This window comes from Thamnophis sirtalis, unplaced genomic scaffold (assembly GCF_051295495.1).
Source record: "Thamnophis sirtalis isolate CommonGarterSnake01/CBP01778 unplaced genomic scaffold, rThaSir2_p1.2 scaffold_14, whole genome shotgun sequence".
NCBI lineage: Eukaryota > Metazoa > Chordata > Lepidosauria > Squamata > Natricidae > Thamnophis > Thamnophis sirtalis.
In genome coordinates, this window is record NW_028261394.1 from 47,285,535 (window position 1) to 47,308,905 (window position 23,371).

Here is a 23,371-nt window from a genome sequence, read left to right on the forward strand (position 1 = left end):
GCCAACCTTCCAAGTAACTTTATGCAAGAGCGAAAAGCTTCCCTGGCTTTTAGCCCTTCGGCAACTGGGAATTTCCCTGCAGCCTTTGGCTTAACACGCTTTGGGGGTCTAGCTGGGGGGCAGAGTTGCCTGACAAACAGCTAAGAGAGGCGGTCCTATATTTGGTTCAGCGACAATTCTCCCCGGGAACAAAAACAGGGCCTTGGGCCAAGCTGTTCTTGTGGGCGAGCCGAGCATCAGCTGAGAAGGCAGCTGCTCCTGGACCTTGGCTGCGCATACAGCTCGCTCTGGAGCGTGCACAAAAGCCGTAACGGCAGGAGGAAGCTGGCACCGCCACCGGGGTAGAGAATGATCTGTGTGACCAGTCGTTTCCCCGAAGTGGGCAGCCCATGGCCTCAGCTGCAGAAACATCTGCTTGTCTTTTGCCATTACAGCTCTCCTGGCGACACCACGGCGCGATGAAAGTGGGAAGGGAGAGCGGCACCATCTGGTTTGAGCCATCCATGGCGCTCTCTCTGCTCCCCAACAGCCTTCCCCGGCTTAATCCCAGCCAGATGTTCTCTGGGCAATCACCTGCGCGTGACGGGGAGGAGGAGGAGGAGGGAGGAGAAGATGCGAGAATGCTAGTGATGCTTCTTTCAGGCAAAGGCCCCGCGGATGTTCAGACATGTTAACCCACAACACGTCTCATGATGGAAGGAGTGTGAGACACCGCCAGGCACACCAGCAATCTACTCCTCCTTATCCCGATTAACTTCTCTAATCCCCCACGGACGCCCAAAAACCAACCATGAGCTCTAGCAGAAGAGCTGAGCCGAGTCAGTTCTGCTTAAAGAGCAGATCTTAGCAGAAGTTTTGACCCCAAGCGGCTCTTCCTTGCTTAGCGGCTGCTTGGAATCGGCTCAGGAACGGAAGGGCTGGCTGGACCCCCTCCACAGATGCTGGATTGGCGCCTGATCTCCAGCTCAGCATCCAAAAAACCCCTCACCCCGGTGGGTCAGAAGACCCTGCTGTCCCACTGAAGAGCAAGCATCTAGCTCTTGGCCAAGCAGATCAGAATTTAGATCTAAATACCAAGCTTGGACCACTCAACCCCACGGTGGATGTTCACACGTTCTCAGAGCATTGAGACCGTGTGACCATACCGTCGCAACATTGGCTCCTCCTCTCCAGGGTCAATTCTTTCCATAAGAGGTGCTACATAGGCAGAACATATGTGCAGTTTAAGACGATCCATCCAGATGGTTTAGCAACCTTCCACCAGTTGGGCAGAGATGAAATCTGGAATCTGTAGAATTCACGGCATCCCTTCTCTTTCTTCGCTCTCCGATTCCTCCCACCTTGTTCTACACGCTGAACGGCGATGTATTTAAACAGCTTTTGGAAGGGGGATTTTGTTACGGATTCTCAGCTAATTCCTTGCTTGCCAATATTCAGGGTTTAGCAGTTGGTATTCCCTGAATAGGAGCTAATGTCTACTTTGGCAGCCTTCGGAGAGAGGAAGGGGCAGATGTTATTCTAGTCTGAATTTGGAAAGCAACTCAGCTGGAATGGAAGCAGATGGGGCACCTCCAGGCGGGGAACTGTTGTTTTGAGGGATTGGATCACAGAAATGTTCGGTTTGGTTCAAGCTACTGATGGCACTGAGACACGATCAGAAAATCCCCCATGTTCTCTCTCCACAAAAGGAAAACGAGCCAGACCTGGGTTTGCATTTGGACTTTTAACAGAATCACAGAACTGGAAAGGAACTTGGAGGTCCTCTAGTCCAACCCCCTGCTCAAGCAGGAGACCCTGTTCCATTTCAGACAAGCGTCCATCCAATCTCTTCTTAAAATCCTCCAGTATGGCAGCACCAACAACGTCCGGAGGACTTCTCTTCCACTGGTTAATTGTCCTCACCGTTAAGAAGTTTCTCTTCAATTCCAGGTTGCCTCTCTCTTTGATTAGAATAGAATAACAGAGATGGAAGGGACCTTGGAGGTCTTCTAGTCCAACCCCCTACCTAGGCAGGAAACCCTACACCAGACAAATGGTTATCCAACATCTTCTTAAAAACTTCCAGTGTTGGAGCATTCACAACTTCCTGGAGGCAAGTTCATTCCACTGATTGATTGTTCTAACAGTCAAGAAATTCCTCCTTAGCTCTAGGTTAGCAATAGCAGTTAGACTTATATACCGCTTCATAGGGCTTTCAGCCCTCTCTAAGCGGTTTACAGAGTCAGCATATTGCCCCCAACAATCCGGGTCCTCATTTCACCCACCTCGGAAGGATGGAAGGCTGAGTCAACCCTGAGCCGGTGAGATTTGAACCGCTGAACTGCAGATAACAGTCAGCTGAAGTGGCTTGCAGTGCTGCACCGTAACCACTGCGCCACCTCAGCTCCTTAGTTAGTTCCTCTCCTTGATTAGCTTCCATCCGTTGCTTCTTAACCTGTCTTTAGGTTGAGTCCCTCTTCTTTATAATATTCTTTTCCAACAATTTCGTAACCTGGAAGAAAGGCTTCTATTTTGCATTAAAAATGCTCTTCCAAAGATGAATTCCCTGCTTGGGTGTCACCTTAGAAAATGTGACCTAGCTGGGATCCACTTGCAGCCAGCAGGTACCACGGGAGACCGTTCCAGGTGTGTTTATGAAATATGAATACGACAAGCATCCTCCAAGCCGCCGAGAACTCCTCAAGACTTGCAAATCTCCTCCGAAGATCCATGGGCCATAATTAATTCATAGCGATGGGCCCCGATTGGAATTGTTAATGAGGAGGAACAGCTGTTCCTTCTCAGAACACAGCGCCCGCCTGGGGCGCCACACACCCGGTCCTCTCCCGCAACCAGCCGACGGACAAATCCTGACCTTCCCTGGGAGGCCGGATGGACCAGGCATTGGAGTCGAGGGCAGCAGGAGAGGCGAAAGGCCTCGGAGCATGTTGGAGAAGGGACGTCCCAAAAAAATGGGAGCGCACTGCACATTCTCCAGCAGAGGATGGGAACAGATCAGAGGGAAACGCCATCTGCGATTGCAGACACCGAAGCAGAGGGATCTCGTCGAGTTTGTCGAGAGCTCGATTTGCCTGTGCAGCCGCTTAAATAGGAGCCAGACGTGTGTTGCAGCTGCCAAAAATGCCAAGGCGGCATCAACAGAGGGATAGACAAGTTTGCGCGAAGTGTTAATGCCTTAGTAAGGTCACATTTGGAATACCGGATCCAGTTTTGGCCACAACGATGCAAAAAAGATGTTGAGACTCTATAGACAAGAGTGCGAAGAAGAGCTAGGAAGAGGAGGATTAAGGGACTGGGGGCTAAAACCTACAAAGAACGGTTGTAGGAATTGGGTTATGTCCAGTTGAATGAAAAGAAGGACATGATAGCAGTGTTCCAATATCTAAGGGGCTGCCACAATGAAGAGGGCCACACCTCTTCTCTAAAGCAGTGGTCTCCAACCTTGGCAACTTTAAGACCTGTGGACTTCAACTCCACCCTTCTAAATCTCTACCATGATGTTTTTGTGGGTTAGGAGAAGCATGTAGATTTAGGGCAGGGGTGTCCAGATCTTGGGCCATTTTAAGACTTCTGGACTGCAACTCCCAGGATTCTCCAGTTGAAGTTCATGAGTCTTAAAAGTTGCATGGCTGGATGGGGATTTCTGGGAGTTGAAGTCCACAGGTCTTAAAGTTCCCAAGGTTGGAGACCACTGTTCTAATCCACCTTCCTGCTCAAGGAGGAGACCTTGTGCCATTAAAGACAGATGACTGTCCACTCTCTACTTAAAAACCTCCAGTGATGGAGCACCCACAGCTTCTGGAGGCAACTTCTGTTCCACTGGTTAATTCTTCTCACTGTCAGGAAGTTTCTCCTGAGTTCCAAGTTGCTTCTCTCCTTGATTAGTTCCCATCTGTTGCTTCTTGTCCTACCCTCAGGTGCTTTGGAGAATAGCTTCACTGGGTGAGGAACTCTGGGAGTTGAAGTCCAATTAATCGGTGGAACCACCTGCCTCCAGAAGTTGTGAATGTTCCAACACGGGAGGTCTTCAAGAAGGAGACTGGGCAGCCATTTGTCTATAGTGGTTCCTGCCTGAGCAGTGGGGTTGGACTAGAAGACCTCCAAGGTTCCTTTCAACTCTGTGATTCTGTATTCTGGGCACAGCATCACCACGTTGGGGGTGGCAAGTGTGTGCCACCATCTGCCGTACGACCCTCTTCTGCCAGGCTGGGCTGTAATGAGGAAGGCACGGGGAGAAGGGAAGGGGGAGGAACTGTGTTTTCTCTTGCCTTGAAGATTTACTAGCAGCTTTGTTCCCGGGGGCCATTAATCATTCTGGGAAGACACCGATGCCCCGAGGAGACTGCTACAGCACAGCAAATACCAATCTACAAGCTCTTTGATGGTGGCCATAAAATAAACAGGTTAGTCAAGCATTTCATTGGCGGCACAGAACGAAACAACACCAAATTCAGGGTAGAAATCATCAGCGGTGCCAGATCGCAATGGAACCTAATTCTACAAGAGTCCATTTCTAAAAGGTGGGAGCTCTTATTAGCAAAACCCAACCCAAACTCCTTTCGAGAAACAGGGCCAGCCGACCAACCTACTTCATCTTCGATGGAGTAACTAGCTTAGTAGATTGTGCAATGTTGTAGATACAGCGTGCCTGGACCTTAAAGCGAAGCCTTCAACCGCCTGTCAACAGATGTTCCTCACTATATCATGATTAAAAACGGCCTACGGGATGGACAAGGATGGTTGAATGACTGGAGCTCATTAATGGGTCCACGTTGGCTTGGAAGACAGGATCAAGTGGAGGGCCAGGGGGGGATCTTCTGCCGGTCACCATTCTTATCAGTGACATGACGAGGGACTTGAGGGGGCATTTGTCAAATCTGCAGAAGACACAAAGCCGGGAGGAATGAATCATACTTTAGAAGAGAGGAAGATGACTCGAAAAGGTCTAGAGAGGCAGGAACAACGGGCAGAGATGGAAAGGATGGACTTTTACCCCGGTTAATGTCGAGTTGTGGATACCAAAAATGAAAGATCCAAGAATAAGATGGAATCGTTGGCTTGACAACAGAGCCTGGGGAAAGGATTTGGGTCTCCTTGTGACCTCAGGTTAAATCCAAGTCAGCAGTGTGACACAGCTGCTAAAAGACAAACACTATTTTAATGAAGACATGGTGTCCGGACATTGATCCACTCTAATATGTCCTGGTAGGTGTCTAGTTTTGGGCATCACAGCCTCAGTAGGACAATGGCCAAGTGGAGAAAGTCTGCAGAAGTGCTACCAAGAGGATGAAAGTTCTGGAAACCCGTGACATGACAAATGGGCGAACGACAAATCCGCACCCAACTAAACCGCGTCGCTAAAACCGCGACGTCATCAACGTACCGACAACAGCGCTGAGACAGAAGGGCGCTTTACAACAGCGCGTCGACAGAAAGCCGATTTAACTTAAGGTAAGGGTTAGGTTTAGGGTTAGGGTTAACGTTACATTTAGGGTTAGGGTTAGCGTTACGTTTAGGGTTAGGTTTAGAGTTAGGTTTAGTTTTACAGCGCGCTTCTGTCGCCGCGCTTCTGTCGGTGCAATTCAGCGCTCATTCGTCGGAGCGCTTTAGAACACGCGGTTTTGTCACCGCGGTTTAGTCGGGCGCGGTTTTGTCGTTCGCCCTTTGGTCGGTGAACCCTGGAAACCACGAGGAACGTCTTAAGGATCTGGGCCTATGTAGACTCCGGAAGAGAAGACTAGAGGGGAGGATGAGACAGAATTTATCAAATAACCTGAAAGACTCTCCCACAGTACAGGGAGCAGGGTTACAACAGAAGCAGTGGGTTAGAATGACAAGGAAGTAGATTCAGGCTAGATGTCAGAAGGAACTTGCAGATGATATGAGATACAAGTCAACGACACAGGCTACTTCTTGAAGTGATTGGTTCTCCCTTCCTGTCAGTCTTCAAACACACATGGACCTCATCTGACTAGATCGCTTCTAGGATTCCTTCCAACTTTGTTTTCTGCTCCCTTGTTTTATTCAATTGGGATAATCCCTCCGTGAGCAAAATTCTGAGCTCTTTTCCCATCACACCTTTCCTTCCAGTAGAGCAGAGGTGGGTTCCTACCAGTTCGCACCTATTCGGTAGAACCGGTTCGTCAAATCTACCGAACCGGTTAGAAGAGGTTCCACCAGTGGACCCGGAAAGCAGGACACGCCTACAGAAGAGGTTCCAACATTTTTTTGAAACCCACCACTGCAGTAGAGAGAAACGTCTTGTGGGGATCCTGGAAAATTACTAGCGAAGAAGACCAGCTGTCCTAGGGGAGAAGAGGCATTAGGGCTCCAGGAGGCCAAGAAGCCATTTGATGCCCTTGGAGAAGGACCTGGGCTGGGCTGGGTGAGGAGAGAAGGCGCCAGATCAGCTCCAAAGAAAGGAACAAGAAGACTTCCCTGCTGTGTCTCTGCTGCTGATTGAGACGCGCCTCCACCGGGCGAGAAGATGGCGAGGAGGAGGAGCGGGGTGGGGCCAGGACCAGGAGCACCATCAGTCACTCTCCCTGTGCAATCTCTGCCAGCGAGGCCACGAGGCATGCCCTATTAGCTCTGAAATGGACCATTCTTCATTCCACACAGCCGTTCAAGAGACGGTTTGATCTCTCGCCTCTAATGGATGGGCACCGGCCACTGATTTGAGCCTTTCAGGAGCCTTTGCCGGCCCCCTCCCACTTCTCCTTTGACCAGGTGCTGTCCCTCTCCCACCCCCCTCTCCCACCCCCAGCCTCCCCGAGAAAGAACGAAACGCAACGGCTTCCATCAAAGCTTTCTATGAGGATGGATGGCTGGCATCATCCGTTGAGTCAGCTCCCGCGCTCTCTCTCCTCCGCAGAGCGCTCCCTGGTGGCATTAGGGCTTCGTTAGCTCCAAATTGTTGGAGCAGATAAATTATCGCCTCCTCTGGAGGGTGACGGCCCATTCCAGGGGCAGAGGGCTTCCTGAAGCGATGGGTTTTGGCAGGGGAAGAGGAAGGAAGGGCCAACGAGGGGGGAGGAGAGAGGCTCAGGCTCGCCAAAATGCTGGGAGCGATGGTGGCCAGACGAGAACGCTATCTCACTGCGGCCTAGGACTGGAAAGACGGAATCGGGTTGCAAAAATTGGAAAAAAGCACCATGAAAGGAAGGTTGCAAGAGACAGGAGCGCACGGCCAAGCCACCCAGGGCCCCCGGATGACCAAAGGGGGCCTCTGAAGGTCAACCGATAATTCCCTGTTGCCACGAAAAAGGACTCCGCATATTTAAATATCCATCCCGGTGTGTTTCACTCAGGACGCCGCATTTCATTCATCCGCTGCTCCCCACACCTTTTTTTTTTTAATTTGCAACTCAGGACTGAGAACGCTACCTTTTCATTTCAAACGAGATCAAAGCTCTCTCTCTTTTGGTGTGTGTGTGTGAGTGTGTGAGTGCGTGTGTATTTTGTGCGTGTTTGTTTCTCTGCTGGGGCATCATCTGTATCTCTCTCTCTCTCTCTCTCTCTCTCTCTCTCTCTCTCTCTCTCTCTCTCTCTCTCTCTCTCTCTCTCGCAAGCGCTGGGGAGACGGCTCCCTCTTCCCCTCCCCTCCCCTCCTCTCTTTGTGGTTTAATTAGTATTTCCAAGAGCTGTGATCCCGCTGGGAAAACCGGGTAAAATACAAGGGAAGGATAACCACCAACAATGATTCTTAATTAGTGGATGCTTCAGCTCCCTGCCACTGTCTGCAAGAGAGCAAGAGGGAAGAAAATAAAATTGCAAGCAGCAAACATAGCCAGACAGTCTGGCCCGATCTGGGAAGGAGCCTCAGAGGACAGGGTGTGTGTGTGTGTGTGTGTGTGTGTGTGTGTGTGTGTGTGTGTGTGTGTGTGTGTGTGTCTGCACGGATGAGGGAAAGCTATTATGCTCCACTTGTTGCTTAGTCCAAAACACAGGTTAGGTTGGTGTTGTGTTCTGCCAGCTGGGAACCTCTGTCATAAAAACAACGATGTGCTACGTTGCCTTGAATTAGGCTTCCGCAAGCTGCCGTCCCTCCAGATGTGTCACTACCCAATGCTCAGCCTCTCTAGTTGGCCCAGTGCGGTTAACCCAAACGCATTAAGAGGGCATCAGGTTGAGCCACGCTCTGCCAGCTGTTCAATGGGCTGGCTTGGCTCTCCGAGACAATCAATAAAGCTTTGTGGATGGGAGAAACGGGAAGCCTTTGTTCTGAGTGCGCCTCCGCTCCTCCGCACTTCAATATCCGCTCCGCACTTCAATAGCTGCGGTCGGAGGGGAAGAAGAAGAAGATGATGAAGAAGCGTGAGCCGAGACAGATGGAAGCCCAGGAGGGGAGAGTGATGAAATCAGCCGAGTTCCAGAAGAAAGGCCCCACGGTCGAAGTTCTTCCTTCCTTCATGGCACAATAGTTAGAATGCAGTTTTGCAGGCTGATTCTGCCCACTGCCAGGAGTTCGATCCTGACCGGCTCAAGGTGGACTCAGCCTTCCATCCTTCCAAGGTTGGTAAAGTGAGGACCCAGATTATTGGGGGGCAATAGGCTGACTTTAAAACCGCTAAGAGAGGGCTGCAAAGCCCCGTGAAGTGGCATATAGGTATATGTGTTATTGCTATTATGGCTTCTCAGCCCTATCTTGGGATATGGCACAGTGGTGGCGCAGTGGTTAAATGCAGCACTGCAGGCTACTTCAGCTGACTGCAGTTCTGCAGTTCGGCGGTTCAAATCTCACCGGCTCAGGGTTGACTCAGCCTTCCATCCTTCCGAGGTGGGTGAAATGAGGACCCGGATTGTTGTTGGGGGCAATATGCTGACTCTGTAAACTGCTTAGAGAGGGCTGAAAGCCCTATGAAGCGGTATATAAGTCTAACTGCTATTGCTATTGCTATTGCTATATCAGTTTTCCTTCTCCGGAGTCTTCCTCATCCTTTCTTCCCCCACGTATTCCCTTCCCTCTTCCGAACACAAAGAAAGCCAAACGGAGGAGCCTTACCTGCCGCCCTTCACTTCTCCAGACGCCGTTCACAGTTTTGGTGGGTGCAATGGTTACCACAGGGGGGGTGTTCGGCACGCTGTGCCCCCCCGGGGGAACGATGAGAGGCCCCATGGGTCCTCGCTTGGGCGTGCTGGCAGGGGAGCTGTGGTTGGTGGCTGGCGAGGAAACCGGGGAAGATTCGCTGCTTATAGAAGACCCTAAAACCAGGAGAAAGAAAAGCATTAAGTAGGTAGGAAGGCCTGATGGAGTTCCTCCTCAATATTCAACCCTTGGTGGCTTTCAACTTTCTCAAGATTTGACCTCCTGCAAGAACCTCTTCCGACCATGGGTTCAGAGGCATCAAAATCTGTGGGGTGTCAGTTAGAAGAATTAACCGGTGGAACAGCTGGCCTCCAGAAGTTGTGGATGCTCCAACAATGGACATTTTCAAGAAGAGATTGCCTAGCCATTTGTCTGAAATGGGAGAGGGTTTCCTGCCTGAACAGGGGGTTGGACTAGAAGACCTCCAAGGTCCCTTCCAATTCTGTCATTCTGTCATATTCTGTCCTATTCTATACTCTATATTCTATTCTATTCTATTGTATTCTATTCCATTCCATTCCATTCTATCCATATTTCTATTCTATTCTGTTCTGTTCTGTTCTATTCTATTCCATTCCATTCCATTCCATGCTATGCTATTAAGAGCCGAGGTGGCGCAGTGATTAGAGTGCAGTACTGAAGGCCACTTCAGCTGACTGTTATCTGCAGTTCGGCGGTTCAAATCTCACCGGCTCAGGGTTGACTCAGCCTTCCATCCTTCCGAGGTGGATAAAATGAGGACCCGGATTGTTGTTGGGGGCAATACGCTGACTCTGTAAACCGCTTAGAGAGGGCTGAAAGCCCTATGAAGCGCTATATAAGTCTAACTGCTATTGCTATTGCTATTGCAGTTCTGCTGTTCAAATCTCACCGGCTCAGGGTTGACTCAGCCTTCCATCCTTCCGAGGTGGATAAAATGAGGACCCGGATTGTTGTTGGGGGCAATATGCTGACTCTGTAAACCGCTTAGAGGGGCTGAAAGCCCTATGAAGCGGTATATAAGTCTAACTGCTATTGCTATTATTTCTAAGATATGCTATGATTTCTATTCTATTCTATTCTTTGCTATGTTATGCTATTATGTATTTCTTTGCTATGCTATGATTTCTATTCTATTCTTTGCTATGCTGTGCTATTAATTAAAAGAGCCATATAAGAAGCAGTATATAAGTCTAACTGCTATTGCTATTGCTATTGCTATTGCTAATTCTATTCCATTCCATTCCCACTGATTTCGCATCAATCATTCCTGCTCCCAGGTCATTGGGCCTCTTGTGTGATCTGGATTCTGAGCAGAAGGGGTGTCCCAGGAGGACTCAAGCAGCTCCTGCCAGCAGCTCCTTAAAGAAGGTGCCAACAGATGCCCTGGAGCTCCAAAACCTTCTTTCCACTGTGAATCCAGATTGCTGCCCAAACTTAACAGGCCTTCAGCTCAGATTCCTTAACGTTTGGCCAAAGAAAACGAGTTTCCCCAGGAAAGAAAAGATGGCCAGGTGGGAAGTGAATGGGAATGCTTCTCGGACACCACAGCAGAAGATACTACTTGGATCTAGACCACTCCCTTCGCAACCCAGTAGAATACCACAATCTAGAGTTGGTATCTGCTCTCTGTAACTGTACTGAGAGAGACGAGATTTTGCATAAAGAGAATAAATCCTTTCTTTAAAAAAAAATGCTTTCTACAAGACTTAACCATGATTTGTAGAAAACAGTAGATGAATCTAAAGCAGTGTTTCTCAACCTTGGCAATTTGAAGATGTCTGGACTTCAACTCCCAGAATTCCCCAGCCAGCGAATGCTGGCTGGGGAATTCTGGGAGTTGAAGTCCGGACATCTTCAAGTTGCCAAGGTTGAGAAACAGTGATCTAAAGTACGTCCATCTTGGAGTTACAACAGAGAAGGACACGGATAGAGAAAAGGAGGGTTGTTGCAGGAATACTAACAGGATGCCAACCAGGACCCTCCTGTGATATTTCTGAGGGTACTTCAGGACAAGCCCCTTGGAAGGAAAACAATATACGTATTTCAAAGAATTCTGTCTGTGTGTGCAGATACGAGGCCCTGAAGTAGAGGAGAACTGAGAGTTAACAACAAGATAATCCTCTTGCAGAGCAAGGAATGACAATGAGTCACAAAACCGGTTCTTTCATCATCCCACATATGTACGTTCTGGAGAATGAATGCCTTTGTACTCAACTCCAACGTCCCTGGACAGTTCCAGGACATGCCAAGTTCTAGTTTGCAAAACACTGGCTGGATCTTCAAGAAACGAAACACTTGGGGGGAAGATAGTGGTAGTTGGCCAGAGATGACCCGGTCAAGGAAGAAACAGTCAGCCCTCTACACAAAGTTGATGGAAAGGCAGTCATGTCCTCCTGCTTTCCAGAAAACATTTCTGGAGATGGACGGATGGAGAAATGGATGGAGAAAAGAGAGAGAGGGGGGGGGGAGAGAGAGTGTGTGTAGGGAGGGGGGAGAAGAGGGGGGGAGAGGGAGAGGGGAGGCATAATGACTTATGTCTATGGAGATTCCCAGTTGTCCAGGTCATGGTTATCCAAAGCTCTCAAAACTCATGGCACAACATAGAAGAACAAGCCCACCGAGACGAGATTCAGAAGTCCATCTGCATTTGAAAGACAAAGCTCACTCTCTTGAAGTCAACAAAATCCACCTTCTGGACAGAGAGGACGGCTGGTTTGAAAGTGTGGCCAAAGAGGCCATCTACATTAAGACTCAACTGTCCTCTCTCTCAGCAGAGGGGGAGGGATATGACACCACCGACCTCCTGTTTACAACACAGTCCTTTCAGCAGTCCCACGCCCATTTGCACTATTCAGATGACCCAGAGGGCACAGATCAACCTCCAAGTGGCCTCAATGGCTCTCAGGAAGAGAGCTAACGACCAGAGGACTGCAAGGAATACGAATCCAAGAAGCTTCTTGGATGAGAAGTGAAACGTCTTCCAGGGGGGGGGGGGGAACCCAACTCACCTTTGGGACAAAATGACAGAACCCAGATGTTTTATTTCCTTATACAGATGTGAGACATCTGAAATTGAGAGAGTGAATGATGTGAGTCAGGGGGTCTCCAAACATGGCAACTTTAAGACTTGGGGACTTCAACTCCTAGAATTCCCCAGTCAGCAGGAGATGAAGTCCACAAGTCTTAAAGTTGCCATGTTTGGAGTCCCCCTGCTCGAAACAGAACCGCCGATGGCAGGAAGAGAGCTTACCCCTCTCTTCGCCCTCATTCATGTTCACTCAACACAGCTGTAGAGTGGACAGTAGTTAGCTCAAAACAACCCCAGGCTGTTTGGATGAAAACTACCTTCCTCCATCCCTGTATTATCTGGGTTATATCATTTGGATGACACACTTTCTCAACCCACAGATTCCAGCTTTGAGGAGGAGAAGACAGTGGCTGGTTTTATTATCCCTTCGGAACCCGACAGTCAGGCTATATCTCCTTTCCTTCTTTTGACCAAGGTTTGGAGAAAGTTGCTCCTCCTGCTGCCTCTGGTGCAGTCAAAAGAGAAATGGCAGCCCGTTCAGCAACCTGGCCAGCTGGCAAAAAGTATGTAAGGAACAAAAGCGAAGAGTTTGATCCAGGTTGAAAACTATCTTCAAGAACTACTCACTGTGACGTTACAACAGCCGGGGCAATCTAGCAATAGCAATAGCAATAGCAGTTAGACTTATATACCACTTCATAGAGCTTTCAGCCCTCTCTAAGTGGTTTACAGAGTCAGCATATTGCCCCCAACAACAATCCGGGTCCTCATTTTACCCACCTCGGAAGGATGGAAGGCTGAGTCAACCCTGAGCCGGTGAGATTTGAACCGCTGACCTGCAGCTAACAGTCAGCTGAAGTACTGCACTCTAACCACTGCGCCACCTCGGCTCTTTCTAGAATTGTTCTCTATCAAAATTCCTCAAGAACTTGAAGCCCAACCTTAACAACTTTTAAGACTTGTGGACTTCAACTCCCAGAAATCCCCATCCAGCCATGCAACTTTTAAGACTCATGAACTTCAACTGGAGAATCCTGGGAGTTGAAGTCCACAAGTCTTAAAATGGTCCAAGAACTGGACACCTCTGCCTTAAATCTACATGCTTCTCCTAACTCACAAAAACATCATGCTGGAGATTTAGAAGGGTGAGGGCCAGATTTTACTCTTCTTTGCTCCAACACCTTGTTGGTAGGGAATCCACTGGCTTGTTCTTAAGAGGTTCCTCAGCCTTTTGGTCCACAGCCTCTGTGGATCAAGAGATGACCAAATATGGAGGACTTTGAGAGGAGGACTCCAAAGAACAAAGGAAGGCCCCCTCAACCTTCTACCCATGGTGGATCCGGTGCTTTATTAATTATCTCCTGGCTCTGGCACCCTACCTTCCTTCTGGAGAGCAAGCACACTGCGGGCTCTTGACAAAGGAAGCCGCAGATATGGATTTGACACCCACCGAAGTCTATCTTGTCAGGCGAGGCCGACAACAATTAGCAGCCTTAATCCCCTTTGAGCTGGGAAGCCATTACTCACCGCGCAAGAGCCTTATCAATCAATACCATCACAAAGAAGCGGGCAATTAATGAAGCTAAAGTCTTACTTCAGAAGCCTTAATTCTCACTGTGTGGCTTGGGGAAGGGAGGGTTTGTGATCGTTATAATTAACTGGCGGTATTCAGCCAGGAGTTATTCAGTGAAACTAATCTGGGCTTGGAGATGACAAGAGGCACCGTCACCTTTGTTATTTGACCTCCTGCTTTCCATTCACTGATAGCAGATTAGCAGGCAAGGCTGACAGGCAAAGGTAATTAACAGCTGAGACCCTCGGAAGTCACACAGGCAGGCGGGGAGGGGGAAGTTGGGGAGCGGGGGGGGGGGCGGGCGGGAGAGCGAACAAGACCCAGCGTGGATCTGAACCTGCCGGAGCTTACCATCTGCAAACAGCCCCAATGCCCCTCCTTTGAAGGAGGAACGTCTTTCCAGATCCCAGAAGTGCTCCACAGCCTTCCAGGAGAAGTCAATCCATATATGGATCTCTGGCCTGGGCCCATGGGGCAAAAGAGGAGGAGGAGGAGGAGGAGGAGGAGGAGGAGGAGGAGGAGGAGGAGGAGGAGGAGGAGGAGGAGGAGGAGGAGGAGGAGGAGGAGGAGGAGAAGAAGAAGAAGAAGAAGAAGAAGAAGAAGAAGAAGAAGAAGAAGAAGAAGAAGAAGAAGAAGAAGAAGAAGAAGAAGAAGAAGAAGAAGAGGCCATCTTGTATCTCCAGACTCTTTTCTGCCAGCCCTGGACCAAGACGGTTGAATTGGGTGGCCTCGTAATTGTTCATAGTGGCCTTCAAAACATGGTCCACGAGAGAGCTCCAGTCAGCTTGTTTTTGGATGGACCATAGAATTGGAATTGGAAATTGGAATTGGAAAAGTTTATTTATAGGCCGCCCTTTTCCCTGGGGGGACTCAGGGCGGCTTACAACTCATAGGGAAAGGGGATACAAACCTTTCTTCCCATTATGGAAGGTGTCAGAAGTTTTAGGTGCTTCATCACTGGAGGTTTTTAAGAAGAGACGGGGCCAGGGATGGGATTCAACCGGTTCGCACCAGTTCGGATGTCCAGGAGGCCAAAAATGGGCCTCGGAGAAGAGCGGCATACAAATAAACTAAATCTGAATCTGAATCTGAATCTGAATCAGATTTATGATGGTTAGTCTCCAGGGGGTTTTACAATCTCCTTTTGTGACCTTCTAATAAGCGAACTCAGCGGGGAAGTCACATTCACAAAACAAGGGGCTTATTTGGCGACTGCAGTCATAAAATGGAACAACGCTCGCTTAGCAATGGCCTTGCTCAGCAGCGGAAATATTGGGCTCAACTTATTTCCGCTTTCTAGAGTCTACCCAACTGTGAATATTGTCCCACTGTCGTATTCGGAGGGACCAATAGTGTCGACACATTCCCTCCCCCCCCAAAAAACCTCTACAGAAACACACACAAAGCCCCTTTGAACTCTCCGAGTTCCCAGAACTCAATTAACATCCATTTGATATCAATAAATATGCTAAGCAGCTTCCTGTTTCCGAAAGGCCCCCATGCTAACCAGACGCACCAACGCACCACCGTCCTCTCTCTCTCGGCTGCTTATGACGCTCTGCTGGCTTCTCTTTGGAGATGAAAGGGAATGGATTTGCAAGGAGAAGGCGAGGCCCTTCCAGGCCCCCAGCGGTGCGGCCCTCCAGTTGTCGCCTGCCCCCCCCTCCCCCCGCAACAGGCCAGCTTGTGTTTCCTGCTGAGCAAGAGACACCATGTCCCTGTCTGAAGGCGAGAGGGTGGCCTTTCTGGGCTCAGCTGGGCTCCCGGAGGTTCTCCAGATCTTCCTGATCTTCTCCCAACCGCGCGGGATAAAATCGCACGGAGGCAGCATCAAATCTTTTCTCTGCCAATCTTCTTTTTTTAAAAATAAAATAAAATGATCTTATAAAAAGTTTTTTTAAAAGATGAAGGGGAAGGAAGGAAAGAAGGAGAAGAAGGAAGGGAGGAAAGAAAGGAGAGGGAGAAATAAAGGGAGGGAGGAAGAAGGAAGGGGAAGAGAAGAAGGAAGGAAGAATGGAAGGAAAGAAGGAAAGAAAGGAGAGGGAGAAAGAAAGGGAAGGAGGGAGGGAAGAGGAAGAGAAGAAGGAAGGATCGAAGGAAGGAAGGAAAGAAAGGAGGAGAAAGAAAGGGAGGGAGGGAGGGATGGAGGGAGGGAGGGAGGAAGGAAGGAAGGAAGGAAGGAAGGAAGGAAGGAAAGAAAGGAGAGGGAGAAAAAAAGGGAAGGAGGGAAGGAAGGGGAAGAGAAGAAGGAAGGATCGAAGGAAGGAAGGAAAGAAAGGAGGAGAAAGAAAGGGAGGGAGGGAGGGATGGAGGGAGGAAGGAAGGAAGGAAGGAAGGAAGGAAGGAAGGAAGGAAGGTCAAATAATTAATCCTTGATGAACTTTTGCAGACTGGACTTAAGGATTTGTTTATAGATAAGAGATGAGCTATGGGAAAACATGTTATATTTTAAAAGAAGGTGAGACATTACTAAAATCGTTTATTCTTGCTGAGATGAAGGGCGAAGTCATTTCTTTATATATTTCTTTTTTTCTTTTTTACTACGTTTTTCTATTTTTCTTCTTTTCTGCACTTTTTTTCTTTTCTTTTTTTAGTTTGTATGCGTTTTTATCCTTGTACATTGTCATGTTTAATGAAACCATTATATAAAAAAGAAAGAAATCAGAGGGATTTCTTTTCCAAAAAACCCCGGTCCAAAACCTTCTGCACTTTAAGATAAAATGCAAGCAGAATTTTTTTTTTTTGGAATCTGATTTTATGCTCTGCCTCCTGTGTTTTCTCTGGCCCCTTTCTTTGGATCCCGGAGGATTCTAAAGTTTGCTTATCACTCTTTGTATTTCCTCTGGCCAAGGTGGCGCAGTGGGTAGAGTGCAGTACTGCAGGCCACTTTGGCTGACTGCTAGTTCAGCAGTTCAAATCTCACCAGCTCAGGGTTGACTCAGCCTTCCATCCTTCCGAGGTGGGTAAAATGAGGACCCAGATTGTGGGGGAGATAAGCTGACTCTGTAAACCGCTTAGAGAGGGCTGAAAGCCCTAGGAAGCAGTATATAAGTCTAACTGCTATTGCTATTGCTATTTGTCCCAAAGGGGCTTTTCCCAAGAGGCACCTGGCCTTTCTGGTTTTCCTTTGCTTCTCATCCTGTCAAGAGCTGAAGAAGCTTCTTGGAAGAGAAGCAAAGCATCTTCAAAGAAAAACCAGAAAGTTTGCCTCTTGGAAAAATACCTTTGGGACAATCCTGACCTGGAGGACTGAGAATCTCCACAGACCTCTGGCCTTTGGTTTTCCAGCTGCTGAGATCCAGAAGTCCCACTGGTCAACCGTTGAGGTTCCTCTCAATCGTACGGAAGGCTCAGCCTTTGGGGTGGTGGGTTCTCTGATGAAGAAACGAAACGGACCTTCTGCTCCCCTGTGGAAATCTACCCAACCGACTCCTCCCTTATTCTGAGATGGGATTTGAATCCCTTTTAATTGTGCCCAGGTTTTTTTAACGATCGGTTTCATTCTTTCTGTTGACTTTTGGGGTTTTGTGCTGATGCACTTTTAAATAATTCGATCGCCAGCCCTTTCCAGCGGCTGTTTTATTGCTTTGGGTTCCTTTTTCAGAGCAGCGTCTGGGGAAAGATAGATATTGTAGAAGACGAGGGAACCATTGATTAGAGGAAATTAAACAAACTGTCCCTGGCAGAGATCCACTCTGGAAAACGTGTCCTTTACCTTGGGGTTAGACACGGACTCTCGTTCCCTCTAAGTGCCTGGCCTTCACACTCGCACAGAGACTGGTTGGACACAACAAGAATTCCTCGCTCGGGCAAGTCACGAGGGTGGAGATTGAACACAAGTGGCTCGCCTCCCCTGCAACAGCGAAACCAGAGTGCGGAACCTCCTGTCCCCACAACCGGGGATGCTACCAGCACAAAAGGAGGAGGAGGAGGAGAAGGCTGGGATATGGAAACACACAAATCCTATACTACGCTCTCCTTACCAGAGCTACGAGCCACAGCTTAAAGAACAGATCATGCGTGTGCCGACAGTGCGTGCATCTCACAAGTGTCGCCTTGTTTCCCTGTTCTCCCCCCCCCGGCCAAAAAAAACCCCCAAAACCAGGACAACTCCAATTCTGGTTTCCCCCTCCTCTTTTTAGAAAGGTTTTTGGAGGGTCTGCATGCCTCCCACCCCCCCTCTTTCGCTTCCTCTGATCCAAATTAAAAAATAGGCTTTTTTTTTCAACGCCCGTTTTTTGCTTTCAACCTGGGATTTTTCAACCCAGTTTGCATTTAATGCTTATTTAATTTAGGAGCCGAGGTGGCGCAGTGGTTAAAATGCAGCACTGCAGGCTACTTCAGCTGACTGCTAGTTCTGCAGTTCGGCTGTTCAAATCTCACCGGCTCAAGGTTGACTCAGCCTTCCATCCTTCCGAGGTGGGTAAAATGAGGACCCGGATTGTTGTTGGGGGCGATATGTTGACTCTGTAAACCGCTTAGAGAGGGCTGAAAGCCCTATGAAGCGGTATATAAGTCTACTGCTATTGCTATTGCTAATCTCCCCATGCTGCAGATACAGGAATTCACTTCCCTGGATTCTAATTGTCCATTTAATGCAACGGAGAAAGTTGCAGAGAAACTAGGGAGCCCACACACACACACACACACATACACACACACAAATACCAGCCAAATGGGATCCACCCATCCCAAACTCTCTCTTCAATTCATCAGGTTATTTATTCCTCGATTAGCAGCTGAGAACGCAGCTTCTGGATCTGACTTTCACGAAGACATTTAACCTGGCTTGAGATACTGCACACCAAACACGCAACAAAGAGCCTTTCCATCAATTCTCTTCCAATTCCACTCTTTCTACCTTTCCTTTCCTGCCTCCCACTATTCCTGATCTTGCATTAAAAATCCCCCCCCCCTTTCGATTGATCCCTCGCCAGAATCCGGAGAGGCAGAGTAGCCTCAAAGCCAAAAAAAAGAGAGATTCTTCCTTCTTCCTTTTATTTCCCAGCCATCAAATCATACCGCCATTACATCCAAATCAACAAAGAAGAAAAGCTTTCTGCCAGGTTGTGTTTTTTTCCCTCCTGTTTTTCATTTCCAACCAAATCTTGCTGGGGTAGAGATTTGTATATAGCTTGCGAAGGGGAAATCAATGTCCAGATCCTCTAATGTGGCTTTTGATGGGGCTAAGCAGTTCGACAGCGGGAGAGGGAAGGGAGAATGGGGACCGGGGAAACCACCGTGGGGAAAATTGGGGAGGGAAACGGAAAGATGAGAGAAGGAGAGGTGAAGCATCTCCTAATCTATAGCATTTCGCAAATTGATTTCCCCTTTAGGGAGAAGAGAGAAAGGAGGGAGGCCGTACTCCGATGATTAACACTCTCCGAAGAAAGAACCGGTAATTTCCACCACAATAATACATTTTCTGCCTCTATCAAGCCTCTTTTCCTCCGCTCGGAGCATTTAAGTGTCTGATTAGCTCGGCCCGCTTTAGCCTTCCTTTGGCGGAGAGCTTGCAAATGCTCAGCTGCTTTACAACTTGCCTTGCCTACAACCTCAATTCCGGGAGAGGCAAAACTGCCACGAAGGGTGGGAGGCATCAGAACGTGGACAGTGTGCCGTTTTATTCCCTTTCCAAGTGAGGTTTGGTCACCATAATATTAAAAAAAAAGATGTTGAGACTCTAGAGGGAGTGCAGAGAAGAGCAAGAAAGAGGATTAGGGGACTGGAGGCTAAAACATATGAAGAACGGTTGCAGGAACTGGGGATGTCTAGTTTAACGAAAAGAAGGACCAGGGGAGACATGATAGCAGTCTTCCAATATCTCAGGGGCTGCCACAAAGAAGAGGGAGTCAAACTATTCTCCAAAGCACCTGAAGGCAAGACAAGAAGCAATGGGTGGAAACTAATCAAGGAGAGAAGCAACTTAGAACTATTAGAACAATTGATCCATGGAACAACTTGCCTCCAGAAGTTGTGAATGCCTCAACACTGGAAGTCTTTAAGAAGATGTGGAAACTTCTAGAAAGAGTGCAGAGAAGAGCAAGAAAGAGGATTAGGGGACTGGAGGCTGAAACATATGAAGAACGGTTGCAGGAATTGGGTATGTCTAGTTTAACGAAAAGAAAGACTAGGGGAGACATGATAACAGTCTTCCAATATCTAAAGGGCTGCCACAAAGAAGAGGGAGTCAAGCTATTCTCCAAGGCACCTGAGGGCAAGGCAAGAAGCAATGGGTGGAAACTAATCAAGGAGAGAAGCAACTTAGAACTAAGGAGAAATTTCCTAACAATGAGAACAATTAACCAGTGGAACAGAAGTTGCCTCCAGAAGTCGTAGGTGTTCCAACATTGGAGGTTTTCAAGAATGACTGGACATTTGTCTGGAATGGTACAGGGTCTTCTGCCTGAACAGGGGGGGGGGGGGTTAGACTACAAGACCTCCAAGGTCCCTTCCAACTCTGTGAGTCTGTGATTCAGAATCGCTCTGAGCCCCAAGCTAAGAATATGGGGTGAATCTCTAGAGCAGAGCAGGCACCAAGAGAAGTTGCTTCCATAGGGGGAAAAATAAATTCCTTTTTTTTTTTTGACCACTACACTTGCAAAGTTGGGAGTGACCCCCCCACAGCTCTCCTGCTCTTCCCGAGCTGCGTTGAATCCTCAAAAGCCTCCAGGTTGTTCCTTCAGCTCTGGGAAGGCTGCCTTTGGCTCTTCCTGAAGGAGCCCAGATTGGCTCACCTGCAAGGAAGCACCCAGGGCCGCATTCCAGCCATTCTTCACTGACTCTCAACACCCATTTAGATAATTGCACGGCGCAAGGAAGCCTCTGTGTGAAGAAAGACGGCTCTGAAAGGAGCAGACGGGGTGGAATAACAGAGCTGCCACTGTGGAACCTCAGGTGCCAAAACAGCCTCTGAGATGCTGAGGAAAAGGCGGACGGGGTGGCGAGGAATTCCTGATGGGGGTCAGGAGTCTCCCCGCCTCCCCACTTCAAGGTGTCCTTGAGCTGGCAACTGCAAGCTGTGGGTTGTTTTTTTTTTACAGCGCCAGGAAGAGCAATTTCATTCCATCCTTCTCCCGCTGGGAAAGCCATCTGTTGACTCCTGGGTCTTAAGGAGAAGAAGTCTTCTGGCTGCAGCTGGCCCGTACAGGGCTTTTTGCTCTCAAAAACAATGCAGCCGAGGCAGGTGACATTTCCTGGCCTCCCCAACTTTTAGAAAGAGCAAAGATGCCCTTGATCCACCCCATCCTTCCATAGGTGTCTGCCCATGGTGGGGTTTCCTTTCTGTTAACCTTGGGAACCCGGATAGTGGAGCTGCCCAAGGTTTGAAGGACGCATCTCGGTTCTTCTGCTCAACTCATTATCTGCACACCAGGAAGGGGAAAGGAAGCCCGTCCTTTTACCTTCAGGAAGCCTAACGGGTCTTAAAGGGAATGTGGACATTTGCCATCAGACCGAAGCTGGGCTCCCCCCCTCCCCCTTGATTTTGTTTGCAAAGGAACAGCTGCTCGGCAAGAAGGTCATGGACCCTCCATGCCAAAGACCCATCGCTCAAGGCCGCTGCCTCCAGAGAGAACAGAACTTGGGTAGCAAGGGGGCCTTTGAACACGGGGTCTCGGGGAGCATCTGTCACGACTGCTGGGCAGGGCAGGTCTCTATCTATCCTCCTCTAAGGTGGTGGCCGCTTGGCATCTCCTCCTCACGAGGAAGTGGGCAGCTTGGCTTTCAAAGATCAAAGCAATTGAAGATTTCAACAGAAAGAGGAACCAGGATTGGGCTCTGTGGCCTGGACTAGATTAAACAACAACAACAACTCCTCCTCCTCCTCCTCCTCCTCCTCCTCCTCCTCCTCGTTCACCTTTTTCTTAGATTAAACTATTCTTTTTCTCCTTTTCCCTTTCCCTTTCTCTCCTATCTAGATTACAGTCAATTATTTCTTCTTCCTCCTCTTTCCTTCCCTTCCTCTCTTCCTCTTTCTCTTCTTCCTCTTCCTCCCCCACCTTCTTCCTTCCTCCTCCTCTTCCTCCTTCCCCCTCCTCCTCTTCCTCCCTTCTTCCTCCTCTTTTTCTTCCTCCTCCCCTCCTTTCTCCCTTCCTCTTCCTCCTCCTTCTCCTCTTCCTCCCCTCTTTCTCTTTCTCCTTTCTCCCTTCCTCTTCCTCCCACTCCTTCTCTTTCCCTTCCTCCTCCCCTGCTCCTCCTCCTCCTCCTCCTTGTTCACCTTTTTCTTAAATTAAACTATTCTTTTTCTCGTTTTCCTTTTCCATTTCTCTCCTATCTAGATTACAGTCAATTATTTCTCCTTCCTCCTCTTCCCTTCCCTTCCTCTCTTCCTCTTTCTCTTCTTCCTCTTCCTCTCTTCCTCTTTCTCTTCTTCCTCTTCCTCCCCCCACCTTCTTCCTTCCTTCTCCTCTTCCTCCTTCCCCCTCCTCCTCTTCCTCCCTTCCTCTTCCTCCTCTTTTTCTTCCTCCTCCCCTCCTTTCTCCCTTCCTCCTCCTCCTCCTTCTCCTCTTCCTCCCCTCTTTCTCCTTTCTCCCTTCCTCTTCCTCCCACTCCTCCTCTTTCCCTTCCTCCTCCCCTGCTCCTCCTCCTCCTCCTTTTGTTTCCCCCCCTAGCAACCTTCTCTCTGCTGCTCCGCTGACTTCCATCCCCATCTCTTCCTGCTGGCTCCTGCCTTCAACCGGGGGCCCCCCTGTTAAACAGCCCATTAAAGAGCAAAATATTCAGATGTGCATTTCACCATCCCGGCACCCAGCAGCCGCCGACTTTGCTATTTAGCGGAAGAGCTTTGGATGGTGAAAGAACAGATTTAGGAGCCTTAGGAAAAATAAAATTCCACTGGAGCATAGCAGCGGCAACGAGACCTATATTTGCAGGGGGAAAGGACAGATTCTCCTCCTCGGCTCACTCCAGACTTTCTCCGGGGGTACAACAAACGATATGGCATTTGGATTGCTCCGTCTGAATTGAATTTTTAAACTGCCCCCTCGAGACAGAACGCTGAGGAAAGGCATTAGCCCATCAAGCGGCGGGGGGGGAGAGAAGAGAATTCAAGGGCTAAAAATAAAACAAGGGTTTTGAGCGGGGAGGAAGGAGCAACGGGCGAGGAGAGGAATGCCAGGAGGAGACCTTCGCTGGTTCCACCAGGGATGGGGCTGGAGAAACCACCCAGGCTTGCTCTGCAAAACCGTCCCCACTGCTGGCAACGGCGGTGAATCCTGAACTAGCAATTTCCTCCTTCCAGAATTAGACACAGGAGCACCAGATGTCCTTCTAGAAGGACACGGCGTTTCTATCCCTCTCTGTCTCCAGAGGTGCAAGAGGCCGACTCTGGAGGTCCAATAGTTAGACTTATATACCGCTTCATAGGGCTTTCAGCCCTCTCTAAGCGGTTTACAGAGTCAGCGTATCGCCCCCAACAATCCGGGTCCTCATTTTACCCACCTCGGAAGGATGGAAGGCTGAGTCAACCTTGAGCCGGTGAGATTTGAACCGCCGAACTGCAGCTAGCAGTCAGCTGAAGTGGCTGCAGTACTGCACTTTAACCACTGTGCCACCTTGGCTCTATGACCCCCTCCCCCAGGCTCTTGCTGGGGTCCCCATGACCCCCTCCCCATGACCCCCTCCCACAGGCTCTTGCTTATCCCTTTGGGAATCTCCACCCATGGAGGGATCCGAGGAGGAGATGAAGGAACACATGGAC

At 49.1% G+C, this 23,371-nt stretch overlaps 1 protein-coding gene across 4 annotated transcripts in view; it reads right to left on the reverse strand.

Annotated features, from left to right (window-relative positions):
- The window catches only part of GSE1 (Gse1 coiled-coil protein), a 212,642-nt gene that overhangs the window by 27,858 nt on the left and 161,413 nt on the right, over nt 1-23,371 (reverse strand). For all 4 annotated transcript variants that reach the window (XM_087729495.1, XM_087729498.1, XM_087729496.1 and 1 more), the window contains one exon: nt 9,005-9,204. In XM_087729495.1, the coding sequence (XP_087585621.1) occupies nt 9,005-9,204 (200 nt within the window). The remainder of the gene's footprint in view (nt 1-9,004; nt 9,205-23,371) is intronic.